Source organism: Patagioenas fasciata, chromosome 2 (assembly GCF_037038585.1).
Source record: "Patagioenas fasciata isolate bPatFas1 chromosome 2, bPatFas1.hap1, whole genome shotgun sequence".
NCBI lineage: Eukaryota > Metazoa > Chordata > Aves > Columbiformes > Columbidae > Patagioenas > Patagioenas fasciata.
The window spans coordinates 127,462,624-127,483,328 of NC_092521.1; the positions used below are offsets into that span (position 1 = coordinate 127,462,624).

The 20,705-nt window shown below is 37.0% G+C and overlaps 1 protein-coding gene across 8 annotated transcripts in view; it reads left to right on the forward strand.

Moving 5' to 3' along the window:
* SLC4A7 (solute carrier family 4 member 7) overlaps positions 1–20,705 on the forward strand; it is a 95,231-nt gene that overhangs the window by 64,581 nt on the left and 9,945 nt on the right. For 7 of the 8 annotated variants that reach the window (XM_065830787.2, XM_071804934.1, XM_065830785.2 and 4 more), the window contains 13 exons: positions 971–1,086; positions 2,530–2,687; positions 4,559–4,646; positions 6,236–6,382; positions 7,592–7,695; positions 9,236–9,410; positions 11,738–11,871; positions 12,422–12,667; positions 16,072–16,177; positions 16,972–17,133; positions 18,136–18,249; positions 18,702–18,863; positions 19,126–19,377. In XM_065830787.2, the coding sequence (XP_065686859.1) occupies positions 971–1,086; positions 2,530–2,687; positions 4,559–4,646; positions 6,236–6,382; positions 7,592–7,695; positions 9,236–9,410; positions 11,738–11,871; positions 12,422–12,667; positions 16,072–16,177; positions 16,972–17,133; positions 18,136–18,249; positions 18,702–18,863; positions 19,126–19,377 (1,964 nt within the window). Of the gene's footprint in view, positions 1–970; positions 1,087–1,883; positions 1,944–2,529; positions 2,688–4,558; positions 4,647–6,235; positions 6,383–7,591; positions 7,696–9,235; positions 9,411–11,737; positions 11,872–12,421; positions 12,668–16,071; positions 16,178–16,971; positions 17,134–18,135; positions 18,250–18,701; positions 18,864–19,125; positions 19,378–20,705 lie in introns of all 8 variants that reach the window. The other variant, XM_071804937.1, reaches the window with a different exon arrangement.

Genomic DNA, 20,705 nt, shown 5'->3' on the forward strand with positions numbered 1-20,705 from the left:
TGGATGTGGTTTTGGAAGCATATTTGAGCATGTTTTATCACCACATCTAGAAGGTCTAGTGTAAACAAGCAAGGTAATACGCTCTTGTAGTGCATGTTCTAGTGCATGAACAAGTAAAAGCTGTGTAATCCAAACGATGGGATTTGGGCTTGATTATGCATGCATAGACCAGCTTTTAAATGATAGCTTGGTAGTGATAACCGTGGTGCAATGTGGAATTCAGAGTGTATGAACACGTGGGTTAGTTGTCGTTTGCATCCTCCACTGGACATGCTATTCAGTGTTGCTAGTAGCGTTGCAAGCTACAGCAAGCGTTTTTGTTTCGATGCAGGTGTTGGGGGAAGCTGTTATGTTACTTGAATAATGTGCCTCTTCATCTAACATGTTAGAGAGATCATTTCATGTAGTAACATCTGGTCAGATCAATAGTTGCAGCTTTGGTCTGTTGATTGAAATCATGGCTGGCAAGCTCTCTGTTCTTCATGTAGTGCACTATTTGCTCGTACAGGTTTAGTTAACTGCCAGGGTGTCATTCCTTGTAGTTGTAGCCTGAGGCTTGCCGAGGCTTTTTACAATGGAAATAATTGCTACATAGCAGACTAGATAGCAGAGGTGTTTGAGGACTTCTAAATATAGTGAAGATTCTATCTACTAACTACTAAAGCAGTTACAATTAAAATGTCAACAGTTGGGGTTTTTTTTGCAATTAAAGTAGCTCTTGTTTTCTTTCTGGTGACTGTTCTGCAAATGGCCATCATTTGGGCAATATTCAATTTTATTTTTAATGATGTCATTATTTTGGCAACACGATGACTTTTTAATGTTGCATTTGTGATACTAATGTAGGGCACTCTTACTGAATAACTTGCACATTTGCTTTAAGCGAGCTGCCACATTGAGTTTTGGTAGAGTCACGTATTCAGTTCCCTTCATACACCATTTTGAACTTACCTCCTTTGTTTTAATTTAGGGCTACTAGCATCTCCACAGTCAGCACCTGGAAATTTAGACACTGGGAAAAGTGGAGACGTTAAAGGTACTGGGACAGGAGGAAGCAGAGAAAACAGCACGGTTGATTTTAGTAAGGTAAATAGCATTAAATACCTTAATGTTTAGCACAAAGCTATGTAACAAAAAATGTGATTGTAGTAATTGCCCTCTTAGTTACAACTAAGACACATACAGGTATGCATTTGTACAAGTGTACACAAGACATGTACTAACACATAACTTATGTGTATGAGTGTCAGAAAATGGTGTAGGCTAAATGTGTTAATGTCTTGAAACTCTTCCCAGCGGGACTGAACTTTCTGTTTAGTTTGATCTTTACAGTATTTTGGTAACTTGGAGTGCAGCCATTGTACTTTCTCATGCAGAGGGAGATATTTTCAGATCTGCTATAAAAACTCTTAGGAAAACAATTTTGTAGATGGTGTTTAAATGTGTTTTTTTCTACGACTGTCTTTTTTTTTTTTTTTTCTTTTCAAAGAGACCTTTTAAAGGGAATTTGCTTTATTTGTGTTGAGAATTTATTGTACAAAAGTTATTGTACATCTTAATCATTAGGAGCATATAATACCACTTTCTGACAAAAATCTTGTGTAATACTGTAAACCCCATGTATTTCTTTGATAATTTAAATTTGCTGGGCAAGTTCCATTATGGCTTGTACTATAAAACTCAGTCTGCAGTGTCATCTGCACTGTGAAACACTGTAAGACAATTGGTTTGCCAAGTTAAATAATTACGTTTAAGAAAAGCTAACTTATGCTGTAGTTCTCAGCTAATCATGGCAGGTGCCATTTATTCCTGGTCCTCCGTCACAGTCTTTGTTTTTGTTTGGCCTGTCCTTCTGTACACCTACCTTATCTCCTGTTGGGCAGGAGTCAGCCTCCTGGCACTGTAGTTGTGGCACACTTGGTGTGGGACTCAAGAGGCCATCTGTAAGTCTTCTAGATAGCAATGTAGCTGGTGCTTGTTTGTGCGTGTATGTATGTGAACACAGAGTTCATGTGCTGTACCATTTTCTAGTACTCTAATTATGCACAGAAATTGAAGTTAAGATTTTCAGTAATCATATTCTTTACGGATGAAAACATAAAGGTACAAATTAGTTTTCAAAATTATGTCATATTTGAAATACACAGCTGTGAAATAACTAACTGCGTTTTAAAAACCATGTGTAATTACATGAACTCTCCTTAGTTAATTGTGCATAGATTTTGTTATGTCCTATCATGGAATGTTTGTCATGATAAGTAATACTAGAAAGGTGGTTATTAGTCTTTTAGGATATAGTAGGTGGTAGTAATTCTTACTTTCAGAAAATAGTTTATTATTAGTTTGCTGGCTGACTGACAATTTCTACATATGTTTGTGTTTTCTGTACTGTGGGATGTTTAATTTGCTTTTTTATTTTTCTTCATATCATTAATGTGTAGTAAATACTGATAAATTTACAATTATGTTATAGAACTTATTCTAACAAATGTAAGGGAATAAACACTTGTTTCATCTTTGTATGAATAGGTTGATATGAACTTCATGAGGAAAATTCCTTCAGGAGCAGAAGCATCAAATGTGTTAGTGGGAGAAGTAGATTTTTTAGAAAGACCTATTATTGCTTTTGTGAGGCTCTCCCCTGCTGTGCTTCTCTCAGGTCTCACAGAGGTTCCGGTTCCTACACGGTAAATAAATGCCTGGAAAGTGTGGCTTTACTTATACAATAAGATAATATTTAAGATCTCAAATAATTGTAAATTTCTATGCATACTCTATTAAGCTCAAGAAATGTAGACTTCTGTTTAACAGGATGCCAGTCATTTGCTGCAAGATTTGAACGAATGAGATCCACCATAAAATTGTCTGAATGCTTTAAATATAACGATGCTGACTTAAACAAGTGCAGAAGTTGAAACGGGTAGTTGACCAGGAGTAAAAGCAATGAGTCTTCCAAGCTTGTGTTGCCACTATAAAGATGGGCATGGAGATTGTTCCCTTCAGCGCAACACAGCATGCCAGTGGGGAGGAATCCATTAAGCTTAAAAGTCTGTCTAATCTGAAGCTCTGCTCTTTGCATACAAATACTCTGTGTATGATTAAGCTAGGTGGTGGAAAAACTTAACTTTGGTATTACATGCCTGGATCTGCATGATTGACACTGCAGTAACCAATCTACAGCTAATACATTGAATCGGTTTTAGCTCTGCAATATGCCATCCAGACTGGTGCACCTGCCACCACCCCCAAAATCATGGGTCTTGCCAGTATCATACTGTGGGTGCATTTACCACAGATGATCAAAATGTGAAACTAAGGATCTCATGATGTAGATAGCAGATCATTTCATCAATCATCATGGAGGACACTTCATTTTCTGTGCACATTGATGTACTGGGCTGTTCTCTGGTGTTTGGCATAAATTTGTGCATTTATGTTTTTTGGTGGTTTTTATGTTTTAAAATGATCAAAGTGTTTGTTTATATTTGTAATTTTCAGCTTATATATTCTAATGAAAGGCAAAAATAATCTTGGTGGTGTTCTTGCAAATACATATGAGAATTTTCAGAAGGTAATTGACATTAGTGCTCATAATGTTTCTTGGGAAATTCCAAATTTTCTGCGTACATATTATCATATTAATATAACTAAAATGATCCTCTCCTAGGTTTTTCAAAATGGTTCAGATGTGCCAATTTGGAATAATATACTTGACTCCGAAGATGTAATCTCAGTTTCCGTTAGGGTAGTCAACTTGCAAAGGAAAAATAACATTGAGCTTTGTGTACTGTGAGGTGAAAGGAAGTGCTACTTTTTTCAAATGTTCTACTTAAGAACTTCATGGAGTATAGGAAGAAGGTTGTAAAAATAATTACTGAGTTTCACTCTTTGGTTTATATCCTTTTGAATTTATAAGACACTAGTCCTGTTCAATTTTCTTTTTTTTTTTTTTTTTTTTTTTCCTGAAGTGTAATAACTATTGTTGTTATTGGAAATTGAGACTGTTAACATATTCTGTGATCTACCCCAAGACTGGATCTCAGAATGTCACGTTACCATCTTAGGTGTTCGAAGTGCAGGTTCCCTTCTTTTCCACTGATGCAGAGCCAGGATATGAGGGTGCCCAGTGTGTCATACCCCATCACAGCAAGTGAGAGGTGTTTGACTCCCATAAAGAGGACATCAGTTATCAGGGAGGTCAGAGCAGGTCCTATAGCCCCTAGGCCAGTGGGAATGTCAGGAAGGCTTAGAATCTGGAGGAAACACACATTGAGCTCTAGCCTGTGGATTTCTACTACATTTACAGCATTATATGAAGTTGAAAAATTAGGCTTAATTAAGAAGGCTTTGAAATAATTTTGGTTCAGAATTCAAATTCATTCCGGTGATGACATTGAGGCAAATCTTTTCTTAGTCTTGCAGCAGACTTTAAGATCTGAAATGGTGAAGATGATATTTTTACCTCACCACTAAATTGTCTTTAAACATTAGTTTGAAAGAATCGTATGAGTGTATTCAGGTGAGTCAGCCATCATCATCTTGATTGTTTTCTTCACAGATTCTTGTTTTTGTTGCTGGGACCAGCAGGAAAAGCTCCACAGTACCATGAAATTGGGAGATCAATAGCAACACTTATGACAGATGATGTAAGTGATGTATTTTAAATACTTGTAGTCAAAGAAGTCTAGAATAATAAATTTACCAACTGTTTTCAATAAATGTATTCTGGAGTGATAGCTAGAAGAAAAAAACACTCGCTGAATGAGGAACTGTAAACTTATTTATTTTTTGTGTTAGTGAGCTAGATAATGGTAAATCAACTTTTCCCCTTGTCTGTCTTAAAGAAATCCTAAATGTATTTCTGAAAAAAATATTTTGGCTTTGTGCAGATTTCATTTTTGTACCAAACTAAGAAATAAAACTATTAAAGAGGATTGTGTCTGCTATGAATCACCATGTGTTGAAAAGTACGCAGCAACCTGTGTGAGTGTTCAGCACAAAATTTAAGAATGTGTGCAGTTGAATCATAGAATCAGTTTGGTTGGAAAAGGCCTTCAAGATCCTCGAGACCAACTGTTAACCTGTCACTGAACCATGTCAAATTGAGTCATCATAGATATATCTTTATCAAAGCGAGGTCAAATAATTAAAATCAGAATTTTATTAGTCATTTGAAGTCATATGTTTAGGGCATTGGTGGACAGTTTTAAAGAGCACAGGGGAACTGGGACTTTTTAAGACTATTATCATCTTACTGAGCGAAATTAGGGTGTTCTAATTCTGAATTTGTGTTGAGCGCCACCTAGTGAATTGCTGATAATTATAATATTAGGGTTATCTACCAGAAATTCTAATACTACTTTGTTCTAGAACAATTTAAAATTTGGAAACCTTAGCCAGAAGTTGATCATTTTACAATTGGGCAACTAGTCTCTGAATACAGTATTTGTTCAGTGTGAGAATTGAATATTAGAAGCTTTAGTTGCAGCTCTTAATTTTTTAGGTAGGCTAATTTTAGGAATACTGTAGAACATTGAAATAGAAAAAAAAATTCAGTGGTCTAAGAAGACCTAAATAGGCTTAAAAGGTAAGACTTAAAATTAAGAGTTAACAGGTTTCACATGTACAGAAGCCATTTAGGAACAACTTCTGCAAACAGTTTTTACAACAAAACTAGCTTTTTTTTTTTCCCCCTGTGTGTGTATAGAATGCATCTGGAGAATCAAAGATTGTTTTTTTAAATACTACCTGTTTGTCAGCTTGGAATTTGTGTTGTAGTCTGTAAAACAACATGGGGGTTTCTTTGAGCAGTAGGAGGATAGCTTTCATGTGCTTTTTAAGTAGTCTTTTAAAATGAGTGGAGCTAGAGCTATACAAATGAAGTTCTTATTCTTAACAAAAACATATGTTCTGGTTTGTAGGTTGTTTGAAGTGTTTTTAGCCTGATTTAGCACAGCGTAGTGGCACAGTGATTGTAGGACGGAATTATTCAGGCAATAGTACATGAACTTGATTTACTGAATAGCGAAGATTAACTTTCTAATTAGTTTTAGACATTTACTCAGTATTCCTTTTGAATTTTAAGGTACAGCTTCTTTATATTATGTTCAATTAGGGGTGTACATACAGAAGTAAAATCCTTAACTTTTGAGGACCTTTAAAATTTTTCCTATGCCTTGTAATCTGCTTTTACTTTAAAAAAAAAAAAAAAATGTTGGGTACTTTCTTCTTATAGGTTTTCCATGATGTTGCCTATAAAGCAAAAGACCGAAATGATTTGTTGTCAGGAATTGATGAATTTTTAGACCAAGTGACGGTCCTGCCCCCAGGAGAATGGGATCCATCTATACGAATTGAGCCACCAAAAAGTGTTCCTTCCCAGGTAAGTGAAAAAAATAAAAGTCCACGAGAGAGCTCCTTTTTACTTTAAAAATGCCATTTCCAAATGCAAGTAAATTGTGCACTGAGATTAAACGTCAGTAAAGCATCAGGAAAGCCACCACAATAATTTGAACGAAAAAGTGGATTGTCCATTTTAGTTTAGGAAAAAAAAAGTGTTAATCAGTTATCTGTTTCCTGCTATGCTTTTAAGTAAATTTTATTTACTATATTTCTTTGTGTAACACTGAAATGAGTTCATGTGACATCTAGGAGAAGTTGTCCAAAATTGTACCTGAGTTCATGTTATAAACTTCGTAATTAATCTAAGAATGATCAGGAAGAATATTTAATTTTTATAAAGACTTTTATTTGCATACAACATTGATTGAAATGTTTTAGTGTATATTGTCTAGCTTATAATGTTCACAGAATGTTTGAGAAATAAACAAAAATGGATCATATCACTCAGTTGTGATGCAAGCTCAGAATGAGAACCAGAGGAAACTGAACCGAAGAGGGACTCAGGTTTCTTTCCTTTCTCTCCATCTTTACAGCTGAGGGGAATTCCTGACACCAGGATCAAAAGTGGGTGGAGAGCCCAGTGCTGGTGGTTCAGCAGGTTGACATTGGCCTTTGAATCCTGTAGTGGTTTGGGGGGAAGGGGGGGGTAGAAGGTAAGGGGTTACAGCATGGCAGTTGGCCAGTTTATTCATGAATAGCCTGTGGCTACCACTTAACTCATTTCCAGTGAGCAGGGCTTGGGGTTTTTGGAGGGCAAGCTCAGCTGAGAAATTTATGGGGAGCTGGTGAGCAGGTTGCTCCATAGAGGAACGACTTCTCATTTGTACTTTAGCTACATTCTGTGTGTCATGAAGTGAGGTCCATTTCTATCAGAAGCTGAAGGCTTCTGCTCTGAAAATGAAGGAGAAAAAAGAAAAATGAAAAGTTTTCTAGGCCTCATGTTTGAGCCTTTACTGTGTCTCGAAAAGGTAGACTTTACCGTGTCTCAGGGATGTATTTCCTGTAGAAAGAGGGAAGATTAATACTATTGCACAAGGGAAATGGTGTACAGTTCTAGTTGTCTGTACTCAACAAAAGCTGAATTTGGCAAATGGAGGACTGCTGATAAGCTGGAAATGTGGAAGAAGTTTGGAAGGCACAGAGTCTCTGCATGCCTCAAATGATTTTTTTTTTTTCCTTTTTTCTGTAGGAGAAAAGGAAAGTACCTAAATTTCCAAATGGATCTACTCCTACAGGAGAGCCTCTCAAAGAAGAAGGCCATCATGCTGGACCTGAACTTCAGAGAACTGGAAGGTGTGTTCGCTTCCCTAAATTCTAGCTACCATAAAGAAATAAAAATGATAAATCGTCACAGTTTTTAATGGTGACATTTGAATATAAAAAATAACGTTATAAATGTTAGAGTGCATCTTTTTTTCCTTTTCAAGTGTTGGATTCTTGCCTACAAATGCTATTCCACTTAAAGTATTTTCAAGCCTATGGCAATGTTTCTCAACACATTTGCAAAGGATTTCATATAGATGCTGCCTAATTTAACTAACTGACTTTTAAGACTTGGGGTTTAATGTTTAATTGTCAAGAGAATGCAGTTATCGTAGTTATAGCAGGAATACACAATTTTCAGTATTGGGCTAGGTACTAAAAATTTTGATCAATGCAAATGTATTGTATTAAACATGTATGAAAGGGAACAACAAGGAATGTAAAATACTTTGGTATTGATTAGGTTTTGGTCTTGGTTAGATTTCTTTTAGATCTAAAATAAAATGAAAGGAATTTCTTTCAGTTGAGTTGCAAAGTTGTTCTCTGTTAATTTGGAAATACTTGCCAAAGAAGTCCAGAACATTGGAAATATCTGGTTAAGATTAAACCTTAATATCTCAGAGTAGAGATTAGATCAACTGAGAAATTCTAGAAAAGATGTACAATGTTGTTATCCCCAAAATTATAAACTTCCAAATGAAATGCATCTTTCTCATACCTTTGCAAGAAGGACTTTACAGCATTTGTGTTGATTTTTTTAATCGTTTTGGCTTTTTTGTACTTCCTTTTTGCAGACAGTATGTGGGGCTGAAAAGTTCATTTCTGCCCACAGAATTATCTCTAGATGAGACTGTTGTCTTTCTTAGGAAGTAAATATTTAAGGGATTTTTTTTTATAGTTCAAAATAAAATCAATTTTTGATAGATGTAAATTTTACCTCGTATTTTGGAGTCTTAATTTTTTTTTTTTTTTTTTGAAACTGCCAAAAGCTATTTAATTTCTTGCTAATAACTTACCCAGTTGATCTGGCTTATATATGTTTGGTTTTGTATTTGTAGAATGTCTTTGTACTCTAGATGAAAACACCGTTAAAAGTGATAGACGTAAATTTACTTTTGTACCTAACCATATGTATGTAGAGAATTTGAATCAAAAAGCTACAGCTACTTATTTGAGTAATAATATTGAAATGTATCAATGCAGTGGTCTTGGTTGAGGTTTAGCATATTTCTTCTGCTCCTTGTTTTGAATATCATAAACCAGATTTGGTTTGAAACTTTATTTAGGTAAAATAATTTTCGAAGATATTTTTTCAGTATCTAGCCCATATACAAAAATACCTAGCCAGCTTTTAAAAATGTGAATAACCTGCTTGATTGTATTTGGAATACTACTGAATTGGAATAGATAAGATTCTCATTTACATTTTAAACTGTTATGATTTATTTTGGATTATGAAATAGCTAATTTGTGCTGGCAGTAGGCACTGGCAGTCATGTGTAGCCCATAGTTTTGAACTGGCTAGAATCCTTTAGTGTACAGTTTGATGAGTTTCATCTCACCTATTTAGGCTTTTTGGTGGTTTGATACTTGACATCCAAAGGAAAGCACCTTTTTTCTTGAGTGACTTCAAGGATGCATTAAGCCTGCAGTGCCTGGCCTCGATTCTTTTCCTATACTGTGCCTGTATGTCTCCTGTAATCACTTTTGGAGGGCTCCTGGGAGAAGCTACACAAGGCAGAATAGTGAGTACAAAGAATGGTAGTGGCCAGGCTTTTAGACCTTCAGAGGCAAGTCACTGTGTGCATTTGTCTCATTTATTTATACTTGTATTTGAAGAGTTTACCCACATAGCCTGCCCCAAAGCAGATCTTCCCCAAAAGGTAATTGCTGTGGAAAATGTGGGGAACCCATGTGAACAGGAGAAGATGCACAGTGGAGGTAAAAAAATGTTTATCCTGCCTTATTGGATGAATGGCTTCATGAATTGAGAAAGGGCTTGCATAGCCTTCTCTTTGGCTACTTAAAAATAATGAAAAGCAGTAAAGGTGCACCATCCCGCTAGGCCTACTTTAGGCAAAGTCAGAGGCTCAAGGTGGACAGCCAAGAACATGTACTGGCCTTGAGTAGTAGGCCTACGAGGATGATAATGTGTATGGGTAGCAGTCAATTGTGTATTTAAGTAATGGACAGGATATGTATTTGCTTTCACTAATGGTATGTTGTTAACACCAAAACAAAGTGGGTAAGGTTTATAAACAGAAAATACTCTTCACTGAAAATGACTTGGATGTAAACCCTACATGTACGAAATTTTGGTAGCGTTATGTTGGGCAGTAGATAACACCAGCACATTTTTAACCAAAAGATCGTTGCACTTTGGTGTTTGGAGAGGGAAACAATACTTAACATCAGCAATGTTAATAACTTACTGTTTGTGTCAATTGGCTTGTGAGTAAACTAGTTGGAAGTGTATTTTCTGTTTGTAAATCTATCAGGAAGGAACAAGGCTCTGTCTATTTGCGGGAGGGAAGGATGTATTCAGACACATCCTTAACAAATTTTAAGATTCTGGGAAAGCTTATGATACTATAAAATTGTTCTGGATACTTAGATCAAGTTTTTAGGGTTGTATTATATTAAAATTTAGTTAAATATTTTATCTCTTTCAAGTAATGCTACTGACTCAGTTTTTCGTTTATTGATGTAGCACTTCAAGCAGATAGCAAATACAGAAATAAATTGTATCTTTTCTGTGCACTGTTTCTGCTACTCTAAATGTAGGAATGCTTATCAAAATGTTGATGTAATTTTTGAATGTGCGTCATGTATAATTATGAAAACATACTCTTTTTAGAACTTGATTCTTAAATACCTTCTTTCTTTTAGCTATCTGGAAATGTTAGCAGGTTTGTTCCTGCCTTCAGATACTTGGTGTACATCATTGAATATAAAATTTAGTTACTGCACACACATGTTCAAGCACAGTAGCTGACATTGTAAGGTACACAGTCTGTTTGAAACCTTCCCTCACATTCCCAGAGGTCATCACCTCCACAGTACTCCTGTCCCTGCCACCCTGATTGAGAGCCCCAAGGTTAATGCATTGACTAACCAAAAGCACTAATTCAAAGGTAATAGAATAAGAACCTGGGATTATTTTTTTCCTAACGTAACAAACAAAGACCTCATGTTTAATAGCTTCAGTTCAGCAAACCATTTTGCCCAGTTATAGATGCTTTCCTGAATTGGAGCTTAAGTTTGCATAAGTTTTCTTAGGCTTGCAAAATAGCAAACACTTAAAGGATTCCTAGTGGAATTTTTAATCTGTAATACGTGACTTCTCATAGTTGTAAATCTTAACTATTTTCAAGTAACTTTTGATATCATTTCAGGATCTAAAAAGTCCTGTCCCTCTCTTTTGGGGTGCATTATAACTATTTTTTTTTTAGCAGAAAATGGTAAAACATTTAATTCAATAACTGAAGTAGATATCTTACTTCAATGAAAAGAAATGCATTACCAGGTGGGATGTTGGTTTACTGCTCATCTGTTTTTGGTGTCATGTATACATAAGCCAGTATTGTTCAGTAACTTCCCCTGCACTTCCGCCTGTCAGTTTTTTCTTTTGTAATGCTTGGTTGATGCAGGTTTGATACGGCACACCGTATCATGTTTTGGTACAGGTATGTTGCTATGTATTTTCTTTACAGAGACAGATAATTTTTCCTGTAAACTACATGCTGAGTAACTTTTTTTTGTTATTATTATTTGTAGTAATTATTGGTATGTTTTTCTTCCATAGCTAGTAGGACTAGTAACATATTCTGATGTTTTTGGGTGGCTTTCTGTTTCTCAGGAGTGAAGTTTTCAAAATCTTTTGCCCATGGTATTGTTACTGCAAAGCTGTGTTAAGTTATTCTTGTCTCAAACATCAATATTAATGGCAGTGTTTTTACATCTTGTCTTGTTTCTAAGTTAATGCATCTTAAAACTGTGTTGATGCAGATGTGATGGTAAATGGTAACCTGAAAGGCAGCATCGTTACAGCAGTTTCTTTTCCCCCAAACAGAGTGCAATAGAGTCTCTCTTTGGAGCCTCATTAACTGGGATTGCCTATTCTCTCTTTGCTGGGCAACCTCTTACTATTTTGGGAAGCACCGGACCAGTTCTAGTATTTGAGAAAATATTATTTAAATTTTGCAGGTAAGTGATGTTTGTATTAGCTTGGCACACTTTCTAACTTTCTAACCTGTTAGAATAGCTGTAATTGAAAACCAGATGTGTGTTTAAAGTGGATGTCCGTGAAGATGTAGATGCAGCAGCAAGAGACTGAGAGATGGATGTGCTTTGGCAAAGCTGTGAGGTCCTGGTGAGCCTTAATGAGAAAACTGGTGATAAGAAGTAGCTAGGACCTAAATGAAAGTTATATTCTGACTGTGTGAAGATGTTGGTTTTGATTCTGTAGGGATAAACAGGGATCTGCCCTCTAGGAGAAGGCATCAATGTAATTCTGGAAAGATGATCCCCATGGTGCTTCCCAAGCTAGGTAGTTGCACCCTCAGTCCTGGAAACACCTTGCAGTGCTGCTTTGCTTTGGTGGAAGATGTGAGATAAAAGCTCCTGCCTCCTTCAGAACTAACATCAAGGATGAGAAAAGTGGTGAATACTTCTAGAGCTTGACTTCAGTATGTTGTAAAAAAAAATATAGGTAACTTTTGGCTCAGTTAATACTTCTGTTTCTTTCTTCACACAGGGATTATGATCTTTCCTACCTCTCCCTGCGAACTAGCATTGGTCTGTGGACTGCATTTTTATGCATAGTGCTTGTAGCCACAGATGCCAGCAGCCTTGTGTGTTACATCACTCGATTCACTGAGGAAGCTTTTGCAGCGCTTATATGCATCATATTTATTTATGAGGCATTGGAAAAACTTTTTCATTTGGGAGAAGTGTATGCCTTCAATATGCACAATGATTTGGATAAACTGACTTTATACTCGTAAGTATCACATTTCTGTCTGTTAGTAAAATACATAGGGAAAATGGTTATGGTATAGAGACATACCACTTACTAAACTGCAATGTGTGCCTCTCCATGGCAGGGTAGGAGGAATGCTGGGGGTGGTGTGGGCATGAGAAACCTCAGAAAATTTCTATTCAGGATACTGTGGAATTGAATTTTCTGTGTTAGCTATGGGTGGTTGGAAGGAATGAGGGGCTGTGACAAATGCCTGCTTTAATTGCAGCTTTCTGAAAGGTCAGCCTGGAGATTAAAGGTCAGAACAGGAGTTCTGCCTTGCCACTTGCAGAAATCATTATAGTTTACCCCACCTGGATGAGGATTATTTCCAGGTAGCTGAGGCATGGAGAACTTCTGCAACTTTCACGTCCATAGGAGTTTGCGTCTTTAAACAGTGTTGCTTTCTACTATAGTTATGAGGAAGGAATACTTGACTTTTAAATTATTTTTTTTCTTTTTGAGAGGGAGAGAGGGGAATAATAGAAGGTACAATAGAGCCTTGTTTTTTTTCTTTCCTGATAAAGTATAACTTAGTTCTATTCATCACAGTAACTAGCAGAAAAACTACCAGTACAAAAATAACTATTTCATTTAAGGAATGCAATAAGCAAGCTCTTTAGATGTATCTGTTTTACATTTGTTTTATTTCTGTGGCAGCTGTATATTATCTGCCTGTGGTGGGTTGACCTTGGCTGAATGCCAGGTGACCGTGAAACTGTTCTCTCACTCCCCTCCTCAGCTGGACAGAGGAGAGAAAATATGATTAAAGGGTTGAGATAAAGACAGGGAGATCAGTCAGCAGTTACTGTCACAGGCAAAACAGATTTGGGGAAATTAGTTTAATTTATTACCAATCAAATCAGAGTAGAGTAATGAGAAAATAAAACCAAATATTAAAAAACCTTCCTCTCGCAGCTCCTTTTTTCCCAGACTCAATTTCATTCCTGATTTCTTTACTTTCTCCTCCACAGTGGCACGGGGGACAGGGAATGGGGGTTGTGGTCAGTTCATCACAGGTTGTCTCTGCTGCTCTTTATTCCCCACACCCTTCCCCTGCTCCAGTGTCCCTCCCACAGTCCTCCATGAACTTCTCCAATGTGGTTCCTACCGATGGGCTGCAGTCCTTCATGAACTGCTCCAGTGTGTGTCCTTCCCATGGGATGCAGTCCCTCAGGAACAGACTGTGCCAGTGTGGGTCCCTACTGGGGTCACAAAAGTCCTGCAGGCAAACCTGCTTCAGCGTGGGCTCCTCTCTCCATGTGTCCACAGGTCCTGCCAGGAGCCTGCTCCGGCATGGGCTTCCCATGGAATCACAGCCTTCTTCACACACATCCACCTCCTCTGGTGTGGGGTCCTCCCCAGGCTGCAGTGGATCTCTGTTCCATCGTGGGCCTCCATGGGCTGCAGGGAACAGCCGACCTCACCATGGTCTGCACCACGGGCTGTGCAGGAACCTCTGCTCCAGTACCTGGAGCACCTCCTCCTCCTCCTTCTTCACTGACCTTGTTTTCTGCAGGTGGTTTCTCCCATGTTCTTGCTTGTCTCTCTTGGCTGCTGCTGTGCTGCAGTTTTTTTCATCCCTTCTTAAATATGCTATCCCAAAGGCACTACTGCTGTTGCTGATGGGCTCAGCCTTGGCCAGCAGTGGGTCTGTCTTGGAGCCGGCTGTCACTGGCTCTGTTGGACATGGGAGAACCTTTTGGCATTTTCTCACAGAAGCCATCCATATATTCAGGACCAGGAATACAGCAGATAAACCACAATGCATGACACTTAAGAAACACTAGTAAGAACCTACACATTTTTAAATTGTCTTCTGTTGCTAATCTCCAGAAGTTCTCATTGCACCCTTACCAATATTTACCCTTCATCCCCAGACGTGTGTTACAGTCACACACCACTTTTGAGGAGCACGGGTTTCTCTGCTAGTGCTCCACTCTAGTTGCAGAAGTGCATCCTCCAGCTTTATTTTCACTTGTGTGGTTGTCTATAGCCTGCCAGGTCACACGCTGGTGAGTAAAGCCCTGTGAGGTCGTGTCTGCGCACCTGAGGAGGGAGTCCCTCCTGGTTGCATCTGTAGTCAGTCCCTGGCTGGAGGGCAGATGACAAACTGTCCTGCTGGGTGGCTGCTCTGCCTGGCCGAGGTGGAGATCATGATACATGCAGGTTGACTGCTGGCAGTGTCAGACCAGACTTTGACTCTGTTTCTACTCAAAGATCTGTTGTCACTTTTACAAACATTCACACTTCTTTGATACTTCCTTTCAGGGAGTATTGTGTCCAGTTCTGGGCCCCTCAGTTCAAGGACAGGGAACTGCTAGAGAGAGTCCAGCATAGGGCAACAAAGATGATGAAGGGAGTGGAGCATCTCCCTTACGAAGAAAGGCTGAGGGAGCTGGGTCTCTCCAGCTTGGAGAAGAGGAGACTGAGGGGTGACCTCATTAATGTTTACAGATATATAAAGGGTGAGTGGCACGAGGATGGAGCCAGGCAATAACCAATGATAGGACAAGGGATAATGGGTACGAACTGGAACACAAAAGGTTCCACTTAAATTTGAGAAGGAACTTCTCAGTGAGGGTGCCAGAGCACTGGAACAGGCTGCCCAGGGAGGTTGTGGAGTTTCCTACTCTGGAGGCATTCAAAACCTGCCTGAACACATTCCTGTGTAACCTCATCTAGGTGTTCCTGCTCTGGCAGAGGGATTGGACTGGATGATCTTTTGAGGTTCCTTCCAATCCCTAACGTTCTGTGATTCTGTGATTCCTTTTAATTGCAATGGTTTCAGTTTCTCTGTTTTATGTTATTGTGCAGTTTGACTCACTGTGGAATATTACACTGTATAGAAATCTAAAAACCTTAATTTGTACACAGTCATAGGAAACTATTTGTGCCAAGTTAGTCAAATTACATAGAAATATTTAGAAATAACACAATGTATGTTAGTATAGGCCTGTTAGAAAGTGGTGTTGTTCAGACTTTTAATCCTCATCTTTTATTCACAATATGTAGAGGCCCACGTATGTTGTCTATTTCATTTTATTTTCAGGTGTCATTCTATTTAAAAACTGGGAGATCAATCAAATAGTTAAGTCAACATCTTACTTGCTTCTGATTCTTTAAAATACAGAATTTATTTTATTGTTGTCCAATATGTTAAACCTCCTGAGCAGTCACTTCTTTCATCTTCATTTCCTGTATCCTACCTCCCAATAATCCTAGTTCATGTCATGTAAGGAGGAGCCTTGGACTTTGTGTCTTTTGTAGAAGGTTGGGATAAACTCTGGTTTAAACTCCTCAGGATTTTTTAAAATTACTGCAGATCGCTGCATTTTGGTACATACAGCTTAAAAGCATGCAAATGATTTTTTTCTTCTTTCCAGATGTGTGTGTTCTGAGCCTGAGAAGCCCAGCAATGAAACATTGCAGGTGTGGACGAAAATGAATATATCTGTGGAAAATATAGCATGGAGTAACCTTACAGTTTCTGTGAGTTCTAAAAGCGATGTATATGTGTGTGTGTATATATGTATATGTGTATAAAAAATAAATACCCACAGAGTACCAGTCTTCCTTAATATTTTTTGTCTGGTTTCTTTCTTATTTTGAACCTGTACTGTTTTCTTTAAAACTGTATGGTTTTGGACTCTCTTGTTTGTCCCATACTGCTTTAAACACTCTCCTTACTGAAGTGCAGATGAATATGATGAGGTGAACAAACAGGAGATTGCTTCCTTCAGTTTTCTCAAAAGGATGAACAAATATTTTTAAGATGATGTGGAGATGGATTCTGCAATTAAAATTTGATAGCAAACACATTTGATTAGTTTGATAGACATAGATATAAAACTACAACAGAGCCAAAGAAACTACTTAAATATTGGTTGGAAGAAAATACTTGTTTGGAAATTGAAGGACTAAGCCCAGGATAAGCAGGCTATTCAACATCAACTTTCAAGTTGACTAACATAAAAAAAAGGAAGGGAAGAGGGGAGATACTTGGAGAAATAGAATAGAAATTGAGTGAATGTGAAGACGTTTCTTCTTGGATACCTCGCAGCGTTTTGACATCCTGAAATTATCAGTAATGGGTACTATGGGTCTTCTGGAACAGACAGCAGACATTTTTTGACATTTCAGGGTGAGGTACTGGTAAATGAAAGAACCCCTTTTTTGGGATTGTGAAAGTTCTTAAGTGTGTTATTTTATTGAAAAGCTTTAAGTTAGATTGCATGTACTAAATGAATAAACCATAGAAATTTAAGAAGTTTTTCTCTTTGCAGCAATGTTTAGAATATCATGGTGTGTTTCGTGGATCAGCGTGTAGCCATCATGGACCATATATTCCAGATGTTCTCTTCTGGTCTGTTATACTATTCTTTACAACATTTTTCCTTTCCTCTTTCCTTAAGCAATTCAAGACCAAACGCTATTTCCCAACCAAGGTAATTCTGATTAGAGACTATTGTTTTGCTATGATAAATACATTAGTATAACTTAACAGAGTTGATTTTTTAATTCTGCTTCGAAACTTTTTATTGAGGGAGTTCTTTTAAGACACAGAAAAAAATTAAAACCAGAAAATTTGCTAATAATTCCAGAAATTAAGCTATTAGATATTAGAGTAAGTAAATTAGCTTCTGAAAATTCCGTGCTTACTCTGTAATTGCCTATGGTTACAAGAAGATGTTCTAAACATTAGGAGACCTAGGCAGTCTGTCTGCCTACATTAATGGGTCTTCCCAGGTATCATTTGGGGATATAGTATTGCTGCTGTTTTCCTCACCTACCTGTACAGAACAATTGATTGCCTTCCCCAAAGTGCTGGCATATGAAGGGTTCTGAGTGGTTCCTCAGGGGAACTGTTTCTAATAGAGGCTGGTGTAATTATTATCCTTGGACTAATTTACACAACTTGGTTCTGCTCTCCAAAGTAAAGTGGTTGAATTTTCTCTAAACCTCAGCTCGTCCCTACAATGTCTCCCTAATGTTTAATAAAATCACCTTGATAACCCGCATCTGTTGCAAATTATGCCCCTCCTACCTATTAAAACATAAAATGTATAAATATTGATTTCTGAACAATTCAGTTATGTTATTGAATTAAACTGCAAGAGACTAGCTGTCATGGCTCAGCCTCCCAATAGGGTTGGGAGGAGAGGAAGATGAGGAAGGATTTTTTTTTTAGATCATTTGTTGCTTGCAGTAGATCATTTTTAATGAAATAATTTGATGCACAGTTGTACAGAATACTTACCTTCTGCAGCTTCATGCTATGCTGGCAGGCAGCTTAAATTTTAAAATAAAAAGAGAAAGTATGTATGATGTTCAGTGGTGTAGTATAGTATAAATAGACTTCACTGTTCATAGGGGAGAATGTTGTATTTCTATACCTGAAAATTATAATGATGAAAAAGCAAGAGTTAATGCAAATCTTTTCTTTATAGGTACGTTCTACCATCAGTGACTTTGCAGTATTTCTGACCATAGTTATCATGGTTTTGATTGACTATCTTGTGGGAGTACCTTCTCCTAAGCTTCATGTTCCGGAGAAATTTGAAGTAAGAAATGAAACCTTTTAAAACAACTTAGTTTTTTAAATGCTTGCAGTTTCATAGACAGTAAAATAATTGAATTGTATAGAAACAGAAATTTGTCTTTTTTTAATTACAATGTAGTTGATAAAGTAATCTCCCATTTCAGTTTTTGATATATGTCTCATCTGACAGAAGAGACTATGCTCTACATTATAATATCACTGAAAAAGGAGCATTCTTTTGTGCAAATGCGCAGATGTGAAGGAATGAAATTGATTTGTTTCAGTGTTTTCCCTATAATTGTCACATTCACATGTAACAGCTGAATCAGTCTTTTGGTCAAAGCCTTTGGGAAAAAAAAAAAATCTAAACACATATTTAGGAGACTGTTGACCTGTTTATTGCAGGTTTGTAGCAATAAATTCTGCTTCTTATCTTAGTCATTTAGTTCTCGTTGTTGATGTTTGTTTTTTCAGCCCACCCGAAAAGACCGAGGATGGTTCATAGATCCTCTTGGAAGCAATCCTTGGTGGACACTCTTGGTAGCTGCTGTTCCTGCTTTACTGTGTACCATTCTCATTTTCATGGATCAACAAATAACAGCTGTTATTATAAACAGGAAAGAGCACAAGCTGAAGGTAAAAGTCTATTTCACAAAAATTTAATGTTTTGTAAGTCAAGTTCATTTTAAATCAGATTCATTCTGCAAATCTGTGAAACATTACCTACAACTACTAAGTAAACATATATATTGATCTAGTATAGGAAAAAGTATAATTTTGTGGACACTCTCAAAGAATCTTAACTTTTGTAGTTATCTGTTATTTACCAGGTAAGTTATAAATATAGTATCGCATAAATAAGAAGCGTATCAAATCATTTGTTTGCTTAATTTTACAGAAAGGCTGTGGTTATCATCTTGATCTGCTCATGGTTGGTGTTATGTTGGGAATATGCTCTCTCATGGGCTTACCGTGGTTTGTTGCTGCGACTGTACTGTCTATAAGTCATGTTAATAGCCTGAAAGTTGAGTCAGAATGCTCAGCACCAGGAGAGCAACCAAAGTTCTTGGGAATCCGGGAGCAGCGAGTGACAGGATTGATGATTTTTGTCCTGATGGGGCTGTCAGTGTTCATGACCTCTGTATTAAAGGTAAAATACAGTTTTTCAGAAACGTTTGTATTTTCTTTGTGCTTTTGATTTTGATATTGTGATTTAGCATTTCATAATGTTAGGAAGTTTTATTAAGTAAAATATGCCTGTTCTCATTCTCAAATTGCATTTTTAGAAACAGGTGTTAGTTGAATAGAAGCTGTGGGGGGAGATGCAAGGAAATGGAATCTGAGAAAGCTAGAAGCATAGTGAGTAGTGACGAAAACAAACTTTGTCCGTGTTATTTGATTTTTCTTGCCAGCTATTTTTCAGTTTCTCAAGTCTGTGTTACCTAAAACAGTTCTTCTGTAGGGTGTTTGGGTTTTTTTTGAGTGCATAAATGGAGAGAAAAGGAGGGCAATAAAGATACAAAGTTACTTGAGTGGAAGTAATGTAATGTAACAGAAGAAACAAATATCTGGTTTAGAAAGTGATCGTCGGAAGTGACATTCTTCACTTCTCTTTTTTCAGCTTATTAGACTTCCTTTGATGTTTAAAATTCCAAGATTAGCTTATGCATCATCATGGTGTAGTAGAGATTTTGCAGGTCATATTGTGGCCTTAATTTACGCTTTGTCTCTTAATTTATATCCGTAGTGCCCTTCTGAAGACTTTGGGAAGAAAGCCGATCAGTTCAGTTGGCTTTTTGCTCAGATTTGAGTAAAATCTGTTCAGCTTCTACTTTGTTGTTTCAAATCTAATAGTTAAAAGGAGAAATTAAAAAATGTCTTTTTATTATCAGAGTGTCAGATATGGTATAAATTGCATAATTGCTAATACCTTGAAAGAACTTTGTAAAAGTCTGTTTAAAGACAGATCACAAGTCTGTCTTCACAAAAAGATCGGTTCTTATGGCTGTTTAAATTTAGATAGTGGGAAGAAATAAGCCTATGAACACACAGCTATAGTTTAGTAGTTAGAGCTACAAATTATAAATTCTTAATAGTTAACTATTTGTATATTTAAACAATGTAAAGGTCTGAAAACAATAAGGCAGTAACAGTTATTAGAAATCTCACAATCTTCACAATCTCTGGTTGGAAAGCTGCCAAGAGCTCAGCTGTATAAGGCTTATAATCAGAAGCAGAAATACTGAAATAGATGTATTGTTGCTCAAAAGCAAAAGATAAAAGTGCTGATTGCTGAAGCTAGATGTTTACCCCATGTTTTGACAGCTGATTCTTAGAAACTAATACTTTTATTTTTTATGGAACCAAGGGTATTAGGAATGAAAACATTACGATTTGCTCTTTATGAAATGTTGATAGTCTCAATGCAATACCTATCAGATAGCAATGTAAAGCAGCATACTTAGCATTAATGGACAT